This window comes from Archocentrus centrarchus, chromosome 14 (genome assembly GCF_007364275.1).
Source record: "Archocentrus centrarchus isolate MPI-CPG fArcCen1 chromosome 14, fArcCen1, whole genome shotgun sequence".
Taxonomy (NCBI): Eukaryota; Metazoa; Chordata; class Actinopteri; order Cichliformes; family Cichlidae; genus Archocentrus; species Archocentrus centrarchus.
Genome location: NC_044359.1, coordinates 11,383,622 through 11,407,437, shown reverse-complemented (window position 1 = coordinate 11,407,437; position 23,816 = coordinate 11,383,622). Strand labels below are relative to the sequence as shown.

General features: G+C 38.6%; 1 protein-coding gene across 4 annotated transcripts in view; it reads left to right on the top strand.

Moving 5' to 3' along the window:
- The window catches only part of cadm1a (cell adhesion molecule 1a), a 491,156-nt gene that overhangs the window by 416,789 nt on the left and 50,551 nt on the right, over positions 1-23,816 (top strand). For 3 of the 4 annotated variants that reach the window (XM_030745616.1, XM_030745614.1, XM_030745615.1), the window contains one exon: positions 12,010-12,096. The exons of the other annotated variant lie outside the window; for it this stretch is intronic. In XM_030745616.1, the coding sequence (XP_030601476.1) occupies positions 12,010-12,096 (87 nt within the window). The remainder of the gene's footprint in view (positions 1-12,009; positions 12,097-23,816) is intronic. 4 annotated transcript variants of the gene reach the window in all.

Below are 23,816 nucleotides of genomic sequence, written 5' to 3'. Positions count from 1 at the left end.
CTTATTATATTTCTATCAACAGCTTTCACTACACTCCATTTACAATTTTTTAAAGAGATTAAATAAAAATACATATAAACGAATAGTTGAATTAATAACTATTCATTTATATGTATTTTTATTTTCATTTGAATGATTTTAGAAATCATTCAAACTACCCAATGGGCTTAATATATTTTAAAGCCCGTTGGGTAGTTTGAATGATTTCTAAAATTCTGAAAATGGTCTTGAGCATAATAAGGTTCCTGCAAGTCATGTCAGGGTGCTAAAAGGTGGTTGACAACTGGAGAAAAAAAAATAAGCGCTTCAGATCCCTTCAATGTGTGGTTTGCTCTGGAAGTAAACGTCACTGCATCCGCTCCAGTTGAATTATTGCATTTCACTTTTAATATACTGGTCCTGAGGCTGCAGAGTATTTTTATTCCTATTATAACTCACGTCAGTTTCATTTATGTGCCTTAAGATTTGCCTTAAATGGCTTTATAATCTGTACAACAAATGATATCAATTCAGGTAAGGAAAAAAAAATGTACTTTTAAATAAGATGCATTCTATTTTTCAGACCCCAGCTGGGATCTTTGATTGAGGGGTGTTAAGCACAGGAGCTCCTGTCCTCACACGTGGGGTTACACAATACTGGCTTCAACCTACTTGCACCAGTTTTACTCATTTTTATTGTTTCCATGTTTGTCTAGCATCCTCTTCTGTATGTATGTATTTCTGTCAAGCTCATAAACATTATCTCAACATGCCTTTTGTGTTGTTGGTACCAATAACATTTTATCCCCGAGCAAGGCATTATACTCTAATGTGCTCATTTTCCCTGACCAAAATGACTTCACTATCCCTTTTGGTAGACCCTGAGCATGCAGAGAAATAATTTGGCTGCTATTGTCAGATGGAATTAGCAGAGTGGAAAGGCTTGTGTGATTTTTTTTTTTTTTTTTTTATGTGGGATGTGAAATACAAGTTCAGTGCCTGATGGACACCAGCTGAAAAGACGTTATTTACAGCAGGGTGAGCTGCTGTGCTAATGATGAGTACAATAAAACAAGAGAGGTACCATTGCAGACCAGGAAATGGCTCACTGCCACCTGCTATATTATAGTTATTAGTGTATGGTAGCAGGGTCTTTTCCAAGACTCGTTTTTTTCATTTGGCAAAAAGTCAAGATAGGTAGCAGCGATCTGATCTGACACAGACATTATACTAAATAGCTAACAGACAAAATACTTTGTCTTGTAGGAAAATATGATGTTGGAAATGTGTTTTAATCTAGCAGTAGTCAGATAAAATGCATTTTTCATGTTAAAATCATGCTCATGTTTATTTTTTTATATATCTATTCTGCACCAAATTGTAACAGAAGAAACAACATACTTGCAACTCTAATGTGATTACTGAGTTTAGTATAGTGATATGATGCATTCCTGCTTTACAAAAACTGGAATGTGGCTACAGTAGTAGTGCTACTGTGTACATGCAGGTGTGTTTGTAAAAGGAGTAAAAGTTTACTCCATCTTGTCACTTTCAGTTGCAAAATTCATAAATCACAAGTTTGCATTCAGTACAAATTTTGTGGTATTTGTTGCTGGCATTTTGTGCGTCTCTCTCAGTATTCCTAACCAACAAAACCCCATGGTGAGGGCTGCAAGTCGGCCTCTCTTATCCACCCACACTCCCCCTGGTGAGAGAAACACAAAGATAATCATGGTGCAACATGTGGGCAACTAAAAGCCTTGCACAAAAAAAAAAAAAAAAAAAAAAAAAAAAGACATCCGCCATTAAAACCACAGAAGACCTCCATCCTTTTAGAGCTAGTCTTTTGATGACTTTGATGTGTCCGTGGGCCCCACGCTCCTAATGTCTACAGTAATTCAGCAGCCAATCGTGCCAAATATTCGCCTTGCTAATGGGAAGACAGGATGTTGTGGAAGAGCTGTCAGAAGCTGATTCTCATATTATGTTTCAGAGCTCCTTCCAACACATATGCACACACACACACACACACACACACATACACACACACGCCACCTGCTGCTCCTACACCATCAGCACCGTGAAAGCATCTCCGCAGCCAACCTTTTACATCAGCAGTAGCTGTAAGGAGGGCTTGTCTGTACACAAAAACATGACCCCTATAGGCAATAGGAGTGAGTAAAAATAGTGAGTCAGACTGACCGTAGATTTGTACGTGTGTGTGTGTGTGTATTCAGTTTAGATGAAATGAACTCTGGTGCATATGCCCATTTAATTTGCTGTGTTTGGGTTGGTGCGATAGCTGCCAGTCACACTGTGAGAGCTGTCAGTTAAACGAAATAACTGGATCGTGACCACCTGGAAAGTAGTATTCCACACAGCATTCCGCTGCTTGCTGCCAAACACTGCTAAGATTCATTTGAGATGGTACAAAAAAATAGACCAATCATTTCATAGATGGATATTATTATTTTGAAATGTATTCAAAATCTAGATTGCTATAAAAAAAAAAAAAATCACCAATCAACTGTTAGCTGTTACGACTATGATTTACAGGTCAGTATAAGCAATGCACGGTGAAAGTGTATGCACACAACAAAAAAAGTAACTTGTTAGTCGTAGCACAGAGATGTTTCTGGTGCAGCTTGTCTCCTCCCGATAATGAGTAAAGTATGTAAAATATAGCAAGTTATTCTCACATCATAGAAAATTATATATTTTTTGTGTTCCAGTGCAATTTATGAAGCTCTGGCAGAGTTTTCGAACTAAATTTATTATGTAAACCTTGCTAGTATAGGGTTGGACCCCCTTTTGCCTTCAGAACTGCCTTAATGCTTTATGGCATAGATTCAACAAGGCGCTGGAAATATTCCTTTGAGATTTTGGTCTATATTGAAATGACAGCATCAGACAGTTGCTGCAGATTTGGATGCAAATCTTCCATTCCACCATATCCCAAAGCTGCTCTGCTGGATTGAGGTCTGATGACTTTGGAGGTAATTGGACTACAGTGAACTCATTGTCCTTCTCAAGAGACCAGTCTGTGATTTGAGCTTTGTGACTTGGTGCTTTATCCTGCTGGAAGTAGCCACTGGAAGATGGGTACAATACTCAGGTAGCCTGTGGAATTGAAATGATGCTCAACTGATCTTAAGGAGTCCAAAGTGTGCCAAAAAAATATCCTCCACATTGCACCACTGCCAGCTACAGCTACAAGGGGATGGATCCATGCTTTCATGTTGTTCCCACCAAATTCTGACTCCACCACCTGAATGAAATCAAGGTTCATCAGACCAGGCATGTTTCTTCAGTCTGTGGTACCAACAACTATGCCACATTTAAAGTCACTTAAATCACGCTTCTTCCCAATTCTGATGCTTGGTTTGAAATTCAGCAGCTCGTCGTGATCGTGCCTAAATGCACTGAGTTGCTGCCATGTGTTTGGCTGATTAGATATATGTGTTAATGAGCAGTTAAACACGTGTAACTAAGAAAAGGTCCAGTGAGTGTGCATTCATCCAACATAACTGACTGGAGATTTGGTTTTCTCTGACAAATTAATGCACGCAAACATACTGGATTTAGTTTAAACTCATTAGAAGTCGAAAACATCACCACCATACTGATTTTGCTGGAGTCTTAAAAGTAAAGCCGAGCAAAAATAACAGCAGCTCAGCATGTTATTACAATTATTACTCAGCTTTGACTGAAATAATGAAAAGAAGTTAGCACTAGCTTACTACTAGAGCTCAACAACAACAGCTTAACCAAAACTACTGTTTCAAATGAAGCAATTTTTGATCTTAGTCTTAGGCCTGTAGTCGGTAATGCTTAGTTAGTTATACCTTGGTTCAAACCAATGTATTTGATACGCAATTCACAATTCATATGTGCATGAGAAGCAGAGAAGAGCAGCATGGGCTTCTATTCAGTCCTTAGTTCCCTGTTTGGGATCTTAGTATAGCTTTTAAAGGAAGAAGCAACAAGATATCTTGTGATTCCCTGGTGTAGACCAAATAAACTGATTTACATGTGTGCAAGCAGCCTTTTGTTAACAGGTTAGATTAAAGTGTTCCACAAAAAATATATAAATAAATAAATGCATCCTAATTGTAGCCCTGTATTGTTGCCGCCAAGCTTTCACTAAAGTTCATTATATCATAAGATTCTGCATATTTATGCAGGATAATAATGATGACGACAGTAATACCAGGCCAAAAAAATAGAAACAAATGTAACCTATTGCCAGTGTTATTGCTTTAGAATATACAGCAATGCACAAGACGTTTTCATGAAAAAAAAAATTAAATGTGTTCCATATAATGAAAATTCTCAGCCACTCTGTCAAACTAGGGCCTTAAAGTACACATTACAGCTTCATTGTACCTCCACCATCATTACTCCCTGTGCTCCACAGCCAAAACTAATGCAGCCATATAGCCAGCATTTCCTCTAATACATTTGAGTCCTAAATATTGTGACCCTAAGTGATGGAGAGCACCGTGAGACTGGCTGACACTAACAATGTTAACAGTGAAAAGAGAGCAGTCTGTACGGCTCCAGCTCTCACTGCCTCTCATACTTCACAGGGTAAGAAAACACAACCATCAGGGTTTTCCTTTCACAGTCGAGTGAGACCCAACGCCGAGGGGTTTTAAGTTGTTTACAGGCTGCCGCTTACCCAATAACTGAGTTCTCTTCTTCTCTGCTCCTTCACCAGCACTGGATTTTATTGCACACTAGCAGCATGTTTAGTGACCCTGTTGCTCTCAGTCATCCTTCTAGTTGCTTTACACTTCTTCGCCTTCAAATTGCATGGCAGTTTTTTTCCACAAATCACTGTTATCTCTTAGAGTCGCATCCAGCACGCCTTGAAGAGTGTCCCAAAACACCCTGCTCAAGCTGCCTGTGCTCTTAGTTGCTTAAATTGCACTTGAGTGGAAGTGAAATTGCAGATGTAAAATGTTCTGAGGAGGAAAAGTAATTCATCACCTCCAAAACAAATTTGCATTGACTTTATGTTTTGAATCCCTTCTGTCTGTTATTAAGACATAACAAGATATATGGGAGGCAATATTTTAGATATTTTTTAAAAGGTTGTCACCACAGACAAGCATGGATCGTGACTGATAGTGGCTTTCACTCTATAATTACACTTACACACAGTTTCACATGGAAAAGACTGACAGGTGCTCATCGAGTGTTGTTGCTCAAAAATACCCCATAACATTTATTAACCAATACCAAAGTATATTTTGCTATATTTGTAGATGTTTGTGCATAAACACATTCTCAAGAACCCAATATGGCAAATAATTTTAGATCTCCTCAAAGCAAAAATCCCTTTTTGCCTTTGTAACAGAATCTCAGGCTTTAAATCCGATATACATTGAGCTCAGCAACGTCATACTTAAAAGAAATGCTTTGGCATAATAGTTACTTTTTAGATATTTTGTAACTTCTCTGTGGAAATGGAAATCAAACTTCACAGTTCAAAGATACACAGTAGGCCAATATTTTATACACATTTATATCTTTGGAATCTGAAAAATTCACGGGCTCTGAAGAGTGACCGGAAAAATGAGATTGCGGGTACAAACAGTGAAAATGAGCTTCCTCCGAAGGTGTTTCGGCTCTCCCTCAGAGACAGAGAGCAAAACTTGGTCATTCAGGAGTTAGTCAGACTAGAACTTCTCTACATCAAAAGGAACTAGGATGCCTCCTGGGTGCCTCCTAGGTGAGGCGTTCGAGCGAGTCCAAACAGGAGGGGGCCCTGAAGCAGGACCTTGCACACCTTGGAGAGATTACATCTCGTAGCTGTCTTGATAACAAGCTGGTGTTCCCCCAGAAGAGTTGGAGGAGGTGGCCGGGAAAAGGGAGGTCTGGGGATTTAGATTGCTAACCTCGAGACCCAGATAAGTGTCAAGAAATAGATGGATGGATGAATATTGATGTTTTATTTTTACTGCACTGTACTATACTATGATATAGTAGTATAGTATAACTAGCCAGTGATTTACAAACTCATCCAGAGTGCTTGGAAGAGATTAGTTTAATTAATTTGTAAAAATCTGAAACTGCCATTTGATTTTGAGTCATGAAGTAAGAATGAACTGAAGTAATGGATTAGCTGTTTACTGGTTAAATTAAGTGGTTTATAAAGGAAATAAATAAAATAATATGTAAGTTTCTGGCTGAAAGTAATGGATAAATGGACAAATTGGAAAAATTGTGAATATAATTTGTATATTTTTGCTAAATAATGCTAAAATTAATAAATAGTTGTAGATGTGATTGTTTAAAAAAAGTTGAAATTGCTTTCTAAAATGATAGAAACCTTTGGGAGGTGAAGGTAATAATAAAGTAAAGGAAGTAATAATAAATATGCACAGCTATAACCAGGTCCAGGTGATTCTGAAGGGTAGCACCAGTACGTAGGTTAATATATAATTCAATTCAGTTCAATATTATTTATATAGAGCCAAATCACAACAAACAGTCGCCTCAAGGTGCTTTATATTGTAAGGTAAAGACCCTACAATAATTACAGAGAAAGTAATAATATTTATACGAATGATTTTCATATCATTTAAAATCAAACCATTCTCATTATGTGAGACATTACTGTTGTTTTATTTAAACAATTGCAAATTTTTAAATGTTTCTGCTATATACTGTCAATCAGTCTGGAGCTATTTTTTTTTCCAGATTTTTTTTTTTATTGTTTGGTGTTATTACGGTGCAAATATAGAGTTCCTGTCTCATCTGGTGCTCACACGGAGTTCTTTAACTCACTGGCTTTAGCAGGAATGATTCCTGTCATGCTGTATTTCAGGGCTTCCTGCAGTCCTGCTTCATTCGTTCAAACCAGAAACACTGATTCATAAGCCTCATCAGTAAACAAGGCCTGGTGACTCAGCGGGAGGAAAAACACATTCAGCCTGTCACATTTGAAAGTCAATGAGCTCCAGCATTCTTTGATACATTGCACCAGCTAGCCACCAATAAGGAGAGATGTAGTGTACGTTCAGACAGTCTCGCCAGTGTTTCTTTGAATCTTTTTTGTAATGCTAAGTTTTTAATGAGTTGTTGACACTGATGATCCCAAACATCTGCTGGACCCTCACAGTTCATGATGGGATAAAACCAATTAGACAGCACCACCCCCAAGCTGGAGTTTGTTGGCTCTCAAGCATGTGTGAAACTCATCAGTTCAAGCTTCGCCTGCCAGCTGACTTCCCAATGGATCATTTCTCTCTCCCTTTGTCTGCTCATTGGTCTGTACAGTCTTTTGTTATATCAACGCTGTCTTTAAATAACAGAATTGTGGATAGATTAAAACTATAACATACATAGAGTTTGAATACTTCCGTTTGAATTTTCAGATTTGTTTCAGGAAGGGTTCTGAGGGGCTGCTGTGTACTGTAATGGTTGATCCACTTTTCACCCAGTGCAACTAACAACTGTGAATTTATGAAGTTTCCATGAACAGCTTCTGTCCTCAGGGCAGATTCCTTTTATATGGTAAACAACCTCTGCACCCTTACAGAAGACATCACAAACAGCAGGATAATTTTTAATCATTTTTAATGTATCTTTGGAATGTAAGTTCATTTTATAGTAAAAATACATAGCAGCAAACATTACATCTGAACCTTTAGTTCAACAAATAACTCAGCTGGAATGTTGTCATGGTGCAAACGCTAAAGGAGCTTTTTAAGAAACCATATCATTTTTTGTTTTTTGTTTTTTTACATTTTACATTTTACATTTTGAAATACAAATACCAATGAACAGTTTTCTGAAACAATTCATGAAAATGCATAAAACCCAAAAAATGAACCAATTATTAAAGATTCTTTATATATATATATATATATATATATATATATATATATATATATATTAGGGGTGGGACTCGATTAAAAAAATTAATCGAATTAATTACAAGCTTTGTAATTAATTAATCAAAATTAATCGCATTTTAATCGCATTTCAATATTTGACATGAGAAATATTAATTTAAGTTTAGTTGATGAATGAATCAATATACATAAGCTTAAACTTCAAAATTTTGTTTATTTTCCCACCAGTCTACTACACAGACCAATGAAGGGTGGAAGTGCTCCTGTGATAAGCAAACTCCTGAAATTAAAGTTAAGCATCATAACTGGATAGATTTATTCAACATTAATGTCTCACTTAATATAGTTGGAAATTAATCATTCTCTCAGCTGTATTCCTTGATGTTGAAATGTGTCATGCTTGTTTTAACAGCTTATTTTGAATTAAAGACTTAAAATTAAACCACAAAAAGGAGAAAAGGTTCGTTCTCTGTTTAACCAGCTGCTTTTACACAGCTGTGCTTCACACTCATGGTTGCTGATATGAAGGCTAGCCGCTCACTTCCGGCCTTTGTGGTGTTCGTGGGCTGCGAAAGACGTGGGCCGGGTCCTTCGCAGGATGCGGCCCCTAATTTGGACATTGTGCGTCGATATAATCTGTATGCCGGGAACTCGCGCATTGAGAAACGTTCCACGGTGCAAAGTGCGATTAAAATGCATTAAAATTTTTAACGCGTTAATTTCCCCATAATTAATTAATCGAAATTAATGCGTTAAAGTCCCACCCCTAATATATATATATATATATATATATATATATATATATATGTGTAACAGTTGTAAACTTCCCTACATTTCTTTATACAGTACCAGTCAAATGTTTGAACACACTTACCCATTTATATTAATGGGTTACTTCCAGGAGCAAGACTGTCTTGTAATTTGTAAATTTGTAAAGTGGTCTCCAGGCTTTCTGAATGTGTTTCAATGTTTTTCTTTGGACATTGGCTGCTTTTTCACTCATTTTCACTCTAGTCCTAGTGCTTGACCATTTTCAAAGATTTTTATGTTTGTTAACCCACCCATCGTTCAAGGATACCAAAGCACCTAACTCAAGCAATGACCCAGTGTTGTGTCTGCACAATTTAGCAAAGAACCAAATTTAAAGGGTATCTTGTTAGCAGCCTGCTGGAAAAACACATATTTTGTTTAGTTGAAAAATGCCAGAGGTAACACGGTTTGACATGTATAAAATAGCATTTTTGCACCAACAAGGTGATTCCCAATGAGTTATTATCCAAAATACTTGCATATTATTGATGTGGTGTGCAGTGTATCATAAAAAAAAAAAAGTTAAGGAATCTAGGCAAGTTAAGGCTAAAAGAAGAAGTGGCAGGCCTAAAAAAACCTAGCTATAGCAGATGTGCAGTACCTGAAACCCACATTCTTAAGAAATGGGGAAAAATCCAGCAAAGACCTGAGATTATGTGGCCCTTAAGTTAATCCTTCAGCTGTTACCTGAAGCCTCATTAGAAATGGTCTCAGTGGAAGAATGACTGTTAAGAAGCCATTCTTTTTTCTTTTTTCTTTTTGGCCTTTTGTGGCTTTATTTTTGATAGTGTTTTGCAGTGGAGAGAGAGAGAGACTGGAAAGCAGGAGGAGAGATGGGGGAAGACACGCAGTAAATGGCGATTAGGTTGGGACTCGAACTTGCGCCATCTGCTCTGCCATCTGACATATGTGGTCGTCCACTCAACCGCTGAGCCACCCTGGTGCGCAAGAAGCCATTCTTAAAGAAGGGAAACAGGGAGAAAAGGCTGAAGTATTCCAAATTATGCAAGAACTGGACTGAAAATCAGTGGCAACAGGTCTGATGGAGGGAAGGTTCTGAATGGGAACTTTTTGGTTCAAGGCATTGTCACCATAAGAATAGTAGTACTATCACAGTGATATCATCTTCAGAGCATCTGATTTGCAATGGCTTTTTCAGCATGACAATGATGCAATGCAGTAAAAGCATACCTGGATAGAAAAAGACACAATGGAATGCTATCAGTCATGGATTGGCCTCCCCAAAGCCTGGATCTCAACATTATTGAAGCAGTGTGGGATCATCTTGACAAAGAACAGAACAAAAGGCAGCCAACATCCAAAGAAGAGCTTTGAATGTCTCTCAAGAAGCCTGGAGAACTATTCCTGAAGACTGCTTAAAGAAATGACAGAAAAGCTGCCTCAGAGAGTTCAGGCTGTGCTGAAGAATAAAGGTGGTAACACAAAATATCGACTTTCAAGCTTGTTAGACTTGTAGAAACTCTGTGTTTGCCTTATATGCCTTATATACTGTATTTCCATTTCGGTTTGCTCATTTTTCAGTAAATCACTATTTCCCTGTGTTTTCATAGCAAAATATAAAGAAATGAAGGGTGGCACAAGACTTTTGCACAGTCCTGTATGTTGTATGGTAATCAGAGTTTACTATGGTCAGCAGCTCTGACAAGAATAAAATGACCAGTCTGTTAATCCTTCTTTCAGTATTCAGTTTCCTGTCATTTGTGTAGTACACAACTCTGTCCCAAGCCCATTTGTTCATAATGAAACCTTAAAATGGGACACAACACAATACGAGCAGTTATCTAATACAGTGGTGTATTATTATTTAGAGCAAACATGACTAAAAGAGGGGGGGGGGGAAACCTGTTTAATACAAGTGGTATGATTTCTATGTAGAAACATTTGAAGTGCACCAGTTTAGTTTTTGTTGAGGCATTTGGCAAAGATAAACACTTTGGCTCTGCCACAAATGCTCGTTTGGTGGGTTAAGTCTCAACTGTTTGTGAGTTTCCGTGTGGTTTGTTGACAGTTGTTGAGTATTGTTATATATATATATATATATATATATATATATATATATATATATATATATATATATATATATATATATATATATATATATATATAAATTTCTGAAAGCAAATAAATGTAATTTAATATATCAATTCGCAAAGCTGTAGCAGCATCCATGTACATTGACTTAAAGGTAAAAATAGCTCTATACAATTCATGCAACCATTAAAACCAACCCTTCTTCTGTCTCCTTCCCTTTTTCTCTACTTAACTTTCCTCTCCTCCCTCCTTCTGCCCATAAACATTTCTTTCCAATCATTCTTATAACACTATACTTCATTAAAGTGTAGACTAGCCTTCCTCCTTATCAACAGCCACAAATTATTTATTTTTTCAGCACCTTTTAATAACCCCAACAGGTTTTTCAGCCCATTGCTAGGCAATCAGAGCGGCACAGGAGGTCTCTACCAAGCAGCAATCCCAGTGGCTTCATATCAGTGCAGCCCTGCCACTCCAACAGGGAAAATGTCACTTTGATATCTCCCCTTGGTCATTGTCAGGGTGGGGAGTCTAACCCAGCTAATGAAGTAAAAAGGAAAAAGCTGTGGGATGAAAAATGGTCTGTGGTCAAAATCGTTGTTCTCAATGGCCCAGCTTGATGCCTTTCATTTATTTTGTGTGTGTGTGTGTGTGTGTGTGTGTGTGTGTGTGTGTGTGTGTGTGTGTGTGTGTGTGTGTGTGTGTGTGTGTGTGTGTGTGTTAATCCTCTCTTTTGGTTTTTGTGCACTGTCATTTATTATGCCATTATGTTTGAATTTCTGCATCTATCTTTTTTTTTTTTTAATTTTGGCCTAATATCATCACTAATTTTGTGCTCTTCTCCTCCGAGAAATTAAGAATGCACAGGCATATTTGTTTGTCAAAACTCCTCACTGCATAACAATGACAGCATAAGTACAACCCTAGCACTTGTTATTCATTAGGCATTTAATCACTTCTAACAAACATGTGCTTGCTATCTTTCATGTCATGGTGTAATGCCTGTGAATAGACATAAAAGAGAAGAGTTCCCAACAAGATCTTTGATCATCTCATTCGGGTGGGACGAGATGATCTGTTGACATATCATCATTGTGTTAAGATATTTAATGCACTGCGATCCAGCTAATTTATCAAAAAGTCTGCAGCAGACCTTTAAATCACCCACACATGGCGACACACAAAGAGCTGCTGGCCCGCGATAGTATCAGTAGTGTTCACAGTGACTTTATTTTATCTTCATGGCTTTTATACTTATTTGTTTCCCCCCTTTTGTTTGTCATGTATTTGTCCCCTCATCCAGATGCTCCCACCACCACCCCTAAACCCACCACAGCCACCACCACCACCATCATCACCACCACCATCTCCTACCCCGAAGTCAATCAAGGTACAGTATCACCCTCACGCAACCTGTTTATTTGTGCATGTGTATGTGTGTGTACTCCCTACTCCCAGTGTGCTGGATCCCTCCATGTATATTTCCATTTTCATTCCACAGTGGCAGCATTATACATATTTTTTATTTCACCCATGGGTTGAAGTCATGCACTTTCTGTCATTTACCAAGTTATACACTTTAACAGTACAGTCTACCCATCATTTAACAGCTGAAACTAATGGCTGAGGCTGCAACAGGTACTCACAATCTTCAAATTAAAAGGCGGTATTCAAATGTTAATGTAATACACAAAATCTGTGTGTGTGTGTGTGTGTTTGTTTGTTTGTTTGTTTGTTTGTTTGTTTGGCTGCCAACTCCTCCTACACGATAAGGAGTTGAGCAACCAAACTGGGCACATAGGTACATCTTAGACTCCTGAAGGTTCTTATCTATATCAGATATTATGATGTCATTGTGTTGCCTGGCAACCAACTATAAGTGGGCTAAAATTAACCTTTTGGCTGAGCCAATCAGGAGTTGAATAACCCTGATTCAGCTCAGGCTTGTGAAGGTTCTTATATATGTCAGATATGGTGTCATCATCCTGCCTGGCAGCCTGCTGGTTGTGTGAGCTGTTTAATGGTGACCCAAATGCAGAGGCAGGAGTCGAACTCAAAAAGAGCATTTAATGCCGATTAGTCCAAAATACAGGAATAAACGGGGAACTGAGCAAGGGAATCCAAAACATTAGACATCGCCAGGAAATAAAGATTCATCGGGAAACTCAGACCAGAGAGATACAGAGCTAGGGTTCACATAGTTATGAGGGGATGACACAACAATGAACAGGGGGAGACAGAAACAGTACACCCGCTCATAGGATAAGGAGGGGAGAGATAACAGGCAGGACACACGGCTGGAAACAATAGACATAATGAGGCGGGGGAAGTGGAAACAGCACAAGACACAAGAGAACAACCGTTACCAAAATAAACCAGGAAGTGCATTCAACAGAACAGGGGGAACAGAATGAACTTGACACAGAGGGAAGATAGGAGGGCCAGACAGGTGAACATAGAAGGACAAAGATGAGACAGAAGGGGAAACCAAACAGAAATACAAAGGGAACTAGCCAAAGGATAACCCGAATGTCTCCTTGTAAATGCATGGGGACAACAACTCAGTAATCAGCAACCTAAATACTGGCTAACCAAGAAGTTCAGAAACCCAACCCAAGGATAACCTAAAATAACTGATATCAACTAGTATGCAAAATACAAGCAAGCCACTGGAAAGAAAATAATAAATAACAGAGAAATTATAAAACAAAATTTCAGAGGGAACAAAACAGGAAACAGGACTTGAACATAAATCACTTCACAAAACCACAGAGAATAAAGAACTAACAGAAAATTCAAAACCAAGGGTCTAAGACCCAGGGACCACGACACAGCCATCTGGCAATGGGTTAAAATGACCCATTTTTCCCTAAATGATCAGGATTTGAACAGCCAAACTTGGCACACAGATACATCTTAGGCCCCAGAAGGTTCTTACTTATATCAGATATTATTGCATCATTGTGTTGCCTAGCAACCTCTTACCAACAGGCTAAAGTGACCCATTTGCAGCATTTATGCACCTATAACACCTTATAAAAAACATTTTATCATTTTAATTTCACAACAATAACATCTCATTCATAGCGAGAAAAGTTGAATTGTGCATAACAGCCGCTACCTGACAAGAAGGGAAGAAGGGCCCATCAAGAAGAGTTCCACATTTTGAAAAAGCACATTTATATGCCGTCTTTCTCAGAGCAGAGTGAGACCAGCACTACACTTGATTTTAATACAAAAGCATCAAGTTGATATGTTGCAATCCCATTTATACAAGAGAAAGAATATTTCCCAGAATTTTAAATTATTCCTCTTTGCAAAAAGCAGATACTAAAAAAGAAAAAAGAAAGAAACAAAACAAAAACATCACAGTGTTGCTTCAGTTGCCATTTAACAAGTGCATCTGATTGTGCCATTTTAAATCTTTCTCTGGCTTTAAAACTATTTTTTCAGCTTAGCAATTGTAGGGTTGCAATCTGAGGCATTAACATGGCAAATTACAACTTACATACACAAATACAATGTGCAAAAGCTCTTTAAACACTGTTTAACACGGAAACATGAAATATAAAAAATAGGCTTTGGAGGATTTTAGACAACCTCATCCACCCCAGTTATGAATTATGAGCAATTACAGTACTCCAAGGTACAAAGCAAGGTGCCCCCACATGTTATTTCATTTATTTGTTTATTTTACTTTGCAAGTGTGTCCTAGTGGGTGTTTGAAGATGGTTTTTGGACAAATAGTAAGCCAAGGCTTAGTACGTCATGTTGTTCGGTTGTCAGTGGGAACAACCGGGTGGTGGTCCCTGCTTTTTGTTCTCCACAGGGTTTCAAAAGAAAGAATAAAAACATGTTGCAAATGATTTCATTTTTCAAATTAGACCTCTACACCACAATAATTCACACCAGATCTGCAGTCATTATAGTTGGAAACAGCAATGTGACACTTCACTGTGATATCAGCTTAATTGGCATGACATAAAGAGCTGCTGCAAGCAAACATCTATGAGAGGCTGAAAATGATGGAACATAAATATTACTATGGCAGTTCTATGAATTTGATAGGTCTGTAGCATTTACTCCAGACACAAGAGCTGCTTTTTATTTGAAACGTACGTATCTCTCATTCAGAAAGTCAATTATAGATCATACACTAGGTGGGTTGCGGAAAGCAGGGAACACTAGGGGTGAACAATAACTGGAACATGAGCAGTTGCAAATTAGACCCTTTTGAAATAAGCAAATTTTATCTCACTCTTTCAACAACAGAACTCGAGGCTATTGTGACTATAAATCTCCAAAGGGTGCAGATAGAAAACATCACTTTATGCCTCGTCTCAGAAATCAGCCTGAGCTCCAAATGCAATCAAAGCCTCTCTGACAGACCGCTCAATTGGAACAAATCTCACAAGGCTGGCAGAAATCACAGGCATTGTGCTTGATTATGCCATCTGATTGGATTAAAGAGAATACCTATCTATGCAGGCTGATTGATAGCTCCTTTGCCTCAGATCAAGGAGTGTGGAGTCTGCTCTGGCCTGTTCTGATTATAGCAATCCTGACTGATTCAAAGTGAGATCTCTGCTGCTTTGCAAAATAATTATGCTCCTGCTGTGAATAATATATTTACTTTAAAGGTAAATAATAAGACAAAAAAAAAAACTACTACTACTTGCACAAAATGATCAAATTAGTCAGTGAATTAAAAAAAATAAAAGTTGTAGCCCAAGCCCTTAATTGAATCTCTGCTCATGTTACTAAAACCACAGCTGAGTGTAGCGATGCTGAGTTCAGGGCTCATGCCACTGAAGGTCATTTCTAAAGACCATGGCTTTATATTAAGGGACATCCAAGATGAATTTGGGACCGATCAGAAGCCTCCTGATGGTAAGGATGAAAAGTAATCTAACATAACATTGTAGGTGCCTTTGAACATTTGCACTGGACTGTCCATCCTTTTTCTTCTGGTTTTCTTCTGCTTGTCCAAATTAGGTTCACATTGGGGCTGCAGTCTATCCCAGCAGTATCCCAGCTGTATCCCAGCTGTATCCCAGCTGTGAGCAAGAGGCACGGTACACTCTGGACTGGTTGCCGCTCTGTTGCAGGGCTAACACATCAAGACAGACAGTCATTAACCCTCAGATTCACACCTACAGCCAGTTTAAAATCACCAGTTAACCTGCAGAAATGGGAAGAAACTCCACACTGTGGGTGGCATGGTGGTACAGAGGTATTGTACCACCGTGGCACCTTGTCTGACAGCAAGAAGGGTCCTGGGTTTGACTCTGGCTGGGGTCCTTCTGTGTGGAGTTTGCATTCACTGCATAATCCTTTTGCTTTCAATCAGGTCACATATTGAGCTTTAAGGCAATTTACTCAATACAAAGAGTGATAATAAAGGAAAATAGACAAGAAATCATTGAGAGATATGATATCCAAAGATTGGCAAAGCTATGCAGATAGGACCAAAGCTGCAATAAGCTTAAATCATGCTTTAACTTTCTGATAACTGTAAATTTATTAAATGGCACGACATGAATTTCATTCTTGATCTTGGAGAAAATACAGCAATTTTCAAAATAATACGCTGTCTGAGTTGTAAAAGAAAGAAAGTCATGATTTTAACCAAGAAACTGAGAATTTTTTTTAATGCATGCCTCTAACCAGATAGATTTTTAAAATATCTACAACTTTTATAGTATTTTCAAGTAAATATAGAGTTTGAGCCATTTGCAAATCATTGTATTACAGCTGTGCAAAGGGACTTAACTGGTGGAGCTTTCAGTATCACCTTAGACTCTTTGAAAGCAAATGCAGGCTCAGCTGTGATCACATCATGTTGGGTATTTATGTGTGCGTATATAATACTAGTTCTCACTTTTGCCTTCAACTTTAATACCACCTTTTAAGAAGGACAAAACAATGTCTGGAGAAAATCACATCCTAATCAGGTTCTCAGGTTCTTACTGAAAAAAAAAGTAGAATTGTGATCATCGACAGTCTCTGCAGTTGCTCAAAAAAAAAAAAAAAAAAAAAACACTGTACAGTATATTGGCAAGTTATTTCAGTCCCCGGTGAGCAGAACTTAGGCTGAGATGCGTGGGCTTCACCTGATAAAGCCAACCTCATGTCGGCAGGGCCAATATTTTCAGGTTGAAACAACCCACTTATAGTTTCTGCCAGATGTCCTCTCTTTGCTTTCAACTATCAGGGGCATTCCATTATTACTGTGTATATAGATTGAAGGCAGCAGACTCATATGGCCATAATACGCTCTGCCAGTTGATTTCATTTACCCACAGTATGCCGCACAGATCACAGACCCACTGCCAAATGAATCTATCAGAGTGGGATTGGATTTTTTTTTTTTTTTAGCAATTTCCTATTAGAAAGACAGAATAGAGAACTTTAAAAAAAATCTGTTAGAGTCCCAACACATGGCTTTTAAGTGCTTGGCAGGGTTTAGAAAGTGACATGGGAAAATGACTAAATTACTGTTTTCACCACTAAATAAATGTCTAAATGGACATATCTTGCTGACCAGCTCCTGCAATTAGGATTTATTAGTAATTTCCTCATATAGTCACCTGTCATCTTTTTAGACTTAAAGGTCTTTTCAGAAATGGTTCTGCTTCTTTGTCTTCAGTATCCTTCCTTATTTCCTCATGTGCTTGGCTAGCTGTATTCTTCTTGCTGCCAATGTCAGGGTAGACTAAAGCAATTTTTTAAGCTGCACACTTTCTTCAGGGACAGCAGTGTATTATGTTTAGAGTGCTAGTCAGGGCCAAGGGGGTCTTTTGAGAAACACAAACTGACCTTAAAACCACAAATATATTGCTGTATTCCACACTATGATGTCTCCCATCAACAAACTATGACTAATCTTTTCCTAATTTGATACAGCAACAATGAATAATTGTTCCTAAGCTAAGAATGAAGGAAATGAATAATAAATGTGTAGCTACAGCAAATAAAACAATCAGGCATTTATGAAAGACCATAAACAATGCTGACAACCAATTCATTTAACTCGCACTATAAACTGAATAAACATCAAAACAGGCATGGGAAGGGAAAAGAAACAAATATTCATTACATTTGTCAGGGTCTTAAAATACATAAACACCATCTGGTGAAATGACTTAAGAATTATATGAATTTAGATGTGCCTCAACCTTCCACTCTCCCCACCAGCACATCCTTACATACTAATGTACTGTCACATACTAATGTGTAGTATTGTTACCACTTTGTTCAGTTTGAGTTCTCATCCATTTTAAAATTGGAGCCAGCCAGCTATAACTAATTTGATTAAGGTCAATAGAAACACAATAACTGCCGTCATGTGACATTAGGGAGCCTCAGTGGAATTATAGTGCTCAGTATCATGGAAAATACCAGTCTGGAGTCCAACATATCTTCTTAATGTAGGGGTATATTGCCTTTTAGAGGTATTACTGCACTTCATAGTTACCAAAAGGAGATGAAAGTTGTAAAGCAGGGCCAGGAGGCAATCAGGTTGCTACACCATATTTGAAAAGTATCACCAGTAAAGACAGTTGTGCAACCTATGACTGTATACTGGATACTCGTATTCAAAATAGCCTCGATTACAGCACTTAAACTGCATGCGCTATGTTAACATGTGTTTGGAAAACTGTGAAATTATGTAAATAAATCCTGTATTTCTATTATTGTATTAGTGGTTTTTATATACAGTATATAAAATGTTGAATTGAAAGATGGATTCACCTCGTGATCCGGTCATAAAGGCCGGAGTCTTGAGGCTGAATCTTTTACTATCAAACAACATAAAGGAGACAGAAGATAGACTGATACGCACTGTTATGTCTGACGCTATCAGATTAAAGCAACTGGGTTTTATAATCCTGAATTCTATAGCCATGCTAACAGCTTATGATATACAGCCAAAGACAGTATAAAAATGCACATAGGTATTGTGAACCTGGCTGTCACAAGTGGGTGGATTCTAACTGTGAAACTGCGCACTCATGGGTTGTCGGCTTGTCAGTCACTCGTTAGTCTATAAGAGCATATCCTCAATCAACATCTTTTCTAAAGCTTGGAATAACCAAAATTTACAAAATGAACTTAAAGTAAAAGAGGAAGAAGGGTGCAAAGGGTTGGTGTGACAGAAAAGGATGATACAGAGAGGGTGAGATGAAGGATATGCGGTGTGGCGACCCCTAAAGGGAGCAGCTGTAAGAAGAAGAATAACTTAAATTTCATTCAACATGAAATATTGTTATTAACTAACAGTTGCGCCCATAAACCCGTGAGGAATGTTTACTGAAGTCATGCAGGAATAGCATTTTCCCATAGACTAAAGGACTGGAACTCTGCAGGTAACGCCCCCTAGTGGCTATTAAAATGAAAGCAGGTTTAAAGCACGTCCACATTAGCTCCAGCTTTCAGACCTGGAAGCTACTTCCATCTTTTATACTGTCTCTATGTAGGCCTATAGCATGCTTGCTAGCATGCAAGCCTTCCCTTTCACCTTACCTCCAACTAGTGAATGACAGATGTCTGCCCTCCCTAAGCTGGAGGCTTCTTTCTGTTAAAAGGTAGTTCCTTCTTCCCACCATAAAGTTCTTATCTTACCTTGTCATCTTAAAGTATAGTCAAGCATGCTACAGCTGAGGTTAATGAGAATTACTGACTTCATGATGGTGCTAGTTGAAAAGTTAGGGATTCACCAAAATTCTCATAATTTATTGTTTTGAAGAATCATGTGTCAAATTCAGTGGCATTGTTAAAATGCTAATGTTTACAAAATCTCGTGGTTTTTAAGGTTTCACACATCCCTAAAAACAACCTCAGAAAGATATCGTGATGCACTTTTGTTACTGTGTTATATTTGCCTCCGTTCCAGGAAGGAATAAAACAAGTGATCAGAAACTTGAGACCTGAGTGATAAGCATCAGTATATAATACTATTGTACCTCAAGGCTGACTTGGAAAAGAGTTTCTTCCTGGATTTTCTGTTTGTCACTGACATTCAGCTGTTATTACAGAGCAAAATCTTTTGTTGAAAAGAAAGAGATCCAAGTTTCTCTGTCAGCAGAGCTCCATGGGGGATGGCAAAATTCTGGGAAATATAGGAAATCACAAACTAAAGCCAGAGTAGAGACGCCAGGTCAGTGGATCCAACAAAAAAAGTAATCTAACAGCCAGCGGGGACACCCAGCAGCATGTTGGCATTTTTCTGTACTGCGGGGTTCCCCCTAATGCATTTCTACCAATATAATTATGATTGGCACGCAGTTATCTCTGCATGTTGAGCGGGATTTCATGTCACAGTGAGTCACCAAAGGGCTTGTGGGAATCATGACAACTAGTCACGAAGCCATGTCCTCATCATGTCCGTGAATGTCAGCGAGGACACTGACGATGTCTCAGTTGACCCGAAGCTAGAGATGGAGAAAGAGGAGTGCTCAAAAGAAAGCCTGCTCAAAAATGTACGGGCAATCACTCAGCAGCAGACATATTGAATGGTCCCACATGGCTGCCACCCACAGTGTAATGAGGGTTAGCAGGTCAGGCTGCCTTTCTGTTGGCTGAGGCTCACAGTGACAGAGGCTTCATTTTACATTTGGATGCCAGTGAACACTAGTGCATAAATTTCTTCTCCGGTGGCAGAGATGTTATGAAAAGAGGCCATTATCGTCTTTTGATCTAACCCTTCATAGGAAGATCTGCTCTGATCCACTGCTGTTGCTGTTATACTGAAAGGTATAAAATAAAAATACTCCATTAAGCCATTTCACCATTTTCTCCGACTATACAAGTATTTTTTTCCCCCCCTGTGCTCTCTCATGGACATCAGTCAATTAAAGGAATTGGATCATATTCTAGATTTCCTTGTTGCTTTGTGTTTCAGGCGAACTTAAGGCAGATAATAATACAGCAGACCTGCCTCTGCCTTCGGGTCCTCATAAACATTTTTTAAAGAAATGAAAATGCAGCATAATGTGACATTTGATTTTGTTTTATTGTTAATAAACTGTTCATAACAGGTGTAGTCACCACCACAAATCTAGAAACTTTAAGTAGAAAATTACCCCCTGCTTTGGGGGGCTGCAGCCATGTAGAACATTTACAAAGTAGACTACCCCGAGAGACACTGTAATGCAGAGAATCTTAAGTAGAAATCTGTGGGAGAGTTCCACAGCACCAAACATGTGATGAACTGGGAAACACATCAACCAGTTTTGTTTTTGCGTGGAAGCAATGCAACCGTGTGGAGACATGCGTCTTTACTTACTATCACAGTGAAGGTGTAGGTACATGTACGTGTTGTTTTTCTTGCCTGACTGTGTTGTCGGTGTCAGAGCCTGGATTTGGGCCAGAGTGTTTTTCTGAACTTCTTCACCAACAGTCAGCAAAAACGCCTCTGTGATACTTATTGGAGTCTGAAAAGGTGTTCCAAAAGGCACTGGGGATGATCAGAGTTCAACGCAGCAGAGTTGATTCTTGAAAGAGCCATGAACCTGAGTCTGTGCCAGCAACGGACTGATCCTGAAAAATTTGAATCAGCTTCTGCCCTCTGCTTCTCCTCCACCTGCTAACCCTGCCTTCTGTAAAATAAATAGATAAATAAACTCACTGAAAATAACCCTGTCTCAGATTACCGACGCTGTCCGCTACAGGAGATGTTTGCTGCCTTCTACTAGTATCATATTTTCCTAATATTTTCATATTTCTCTTCTTGGTTTCAGTCTGATTTGTGTTATTCCTTGAATCCCTGTTCATTCCCGCCTCCCTCGTGTTTCCGTGTCTGGCTTAATCTTGTCTCCCTGTTTTGCTGTGACTCTCTTCCTGTTTCATTTTGGCAAATGTTCATCCCTGTATCTTTTTTTTTCTGGTTAAACTTCCTCCCGAGTCATTATGTTAGTTATCCCCAGCTGTGTTCCCACCTGTTTCCTATCCTCTCATTATCCTGTGTTTGTTTCGCGTCCGCCCTCACGGCTGTGTTCCTCCTAGTTCTGTGGTTTTCTAGAAGCATCTTAGTTTTGGACTCTCTGTTCCTGACCTGCACTTGTTTTGTGTTTTGTAAGAGCTCAGCATTAAAGCTGCTCTTGAGTTTACATTTTGTCTCCCGAGTCCTGCATTTCGAGTTCATCTCCCGCCTGCCGCACAGGTGACCGTGACACCTTCAGTCCTATTTTGAGATGCCTGTATTTCCAGAGAGATTTGCACTGCATTTTTTTTAAAAAGTCATGCAATAGTACTTTCAAACTCACAGGTAAAAGTTTATTTAGTTTACTGTCTCATATATAGTTAATTATCTTATGACTCAACATCGTAAAGATCAGTGCTGAATGATGATATATAATGTGCAAGTACATAACAGTTTTCTCCCTACAAGACTGTGTTTTTCTTTTGTTTTGTTTTTGTTTGTTTGTTTACTTCAGCAGTATCCATAATGTGATAAGCGTGGCATTCGTTCACTGCTCTGGTGAGAGGAGCAGATAGCTGTTGATAACTCCGGCGCTCGTGAATGAAGATGTGACGTGATGAATCTTTGTGCGCGTGCAGCACAAGTGCTACCTGCAGTTTACGAAAGATTAATGTTGGAGCACAGCCACCACTTTTAAAACTAATTTCATCAAATGTGACCGCTGATCGTGTACTTGTCTCTTTCCATTATTCAGATAGGAGCTTGGTCTTGTTAGCCTGAAATAACTGCCAAGTAGCGGGACTTGCTTCTTGACGGACTTTGCTAAGGTCCACTAATACCTGTCAGAAATCCTCTTGCATCTCAAACAGTGTCAGAACAACTGCAAATACCTGACAACACTGACAATTAGTGAAATAGCATCCTACTTGTCATATTAACACCAGGGTTTTTTTTTTTCTCATATCTCCTAATAACTGTAGAAAGTAATGTCATTCTGTCAACATATAAATGTGCAAATCTAATTGTCACTTTAAAACTAATCCAGCATCCTTTTGCTATGACAGGATTCTGTAATCAGGAAGTTGATTGGGCAGGACTTTACGCTTATGTTTGTTTGTTTGTTTGCAGTACAAAATGAGAAAGCTGTGTGTTCCCATAAAGCTAGATAATGTAAGTCCACATTTAACAGCCTACCTTGTTAATCTGGCTTTGAGCTTGAAGAGCTCTAGACGCAGGATCAAAATATAAAAAAGTACTATTTTGGCAATTAGAAAAGTAATGTGTAGATCATACTGAGGCACTGTGCCTTGACCAAATATGCATTGTCAGTCTAATGACTGGCCTGGGGTATTATTTAGCACTGACATGTCTCAACTACTCAAGGACCTTGCAAAGAATGGCTCCTTTGAGACTTCAGTAATTCTAAGATGGACTCTGTGTAGTCTCACCTTGTGAAATTGCTCTCTATATCATAGCTTCTGGCAGTAGAGCTGAGGCGTGGCATTGGTCTGTTGTTCCCTGCACATTAGCACTGAGCACGAATCTCTAACTTACAATAGCGTCTGTCTGTATTAACGCCTCGCCGGCACCGTCACATCTCTGCAGAGAGAAAAGAAGAAAGAATTGTACCTAGTATGTATGAATGGAAGCGTCCTTCTTCAGAATAGTAAAGATAGACCAGTGTTAGGGGTAATTCCTCCAGAAAAGCACTTCTCATAGAAAATGCACATTTTCAGTAAAGTGCTGCATTTTTCCTCGTGGCTGCACCGGCTGTGAATCAGATGCGGATCATTCGCAGAACAGATGTGGAGTTGAACTTATCTTTTGATTGGCTACATCTGCAGCGGACCTTCATAGTCGCAGTGAAATACAGGGCGCAGATGCTAGCGTGATTTCCTGTAAGTTAGTAGTTTAATTTTAAAATTCCTAACATTTTAAGACCCATTTCTGAGTAAAAGTACCAGGCACATAAAAAAATACATATTAGCAGATGGGTCTACACACCACTTATCCTCCTCTCACACCCAGTGCAGCCATTTTCACTGATTATTGTAAATGGGAAGTGTCTTAAGATCCTCTCTAAAAATGTTCCACATGCAGTATGATACTGTACACATTCACTGCAGAAATGGGGTTAGGCTGCAGGTAAGTACTGAAATCAAAACTGAAAAATATTATACCAGAAA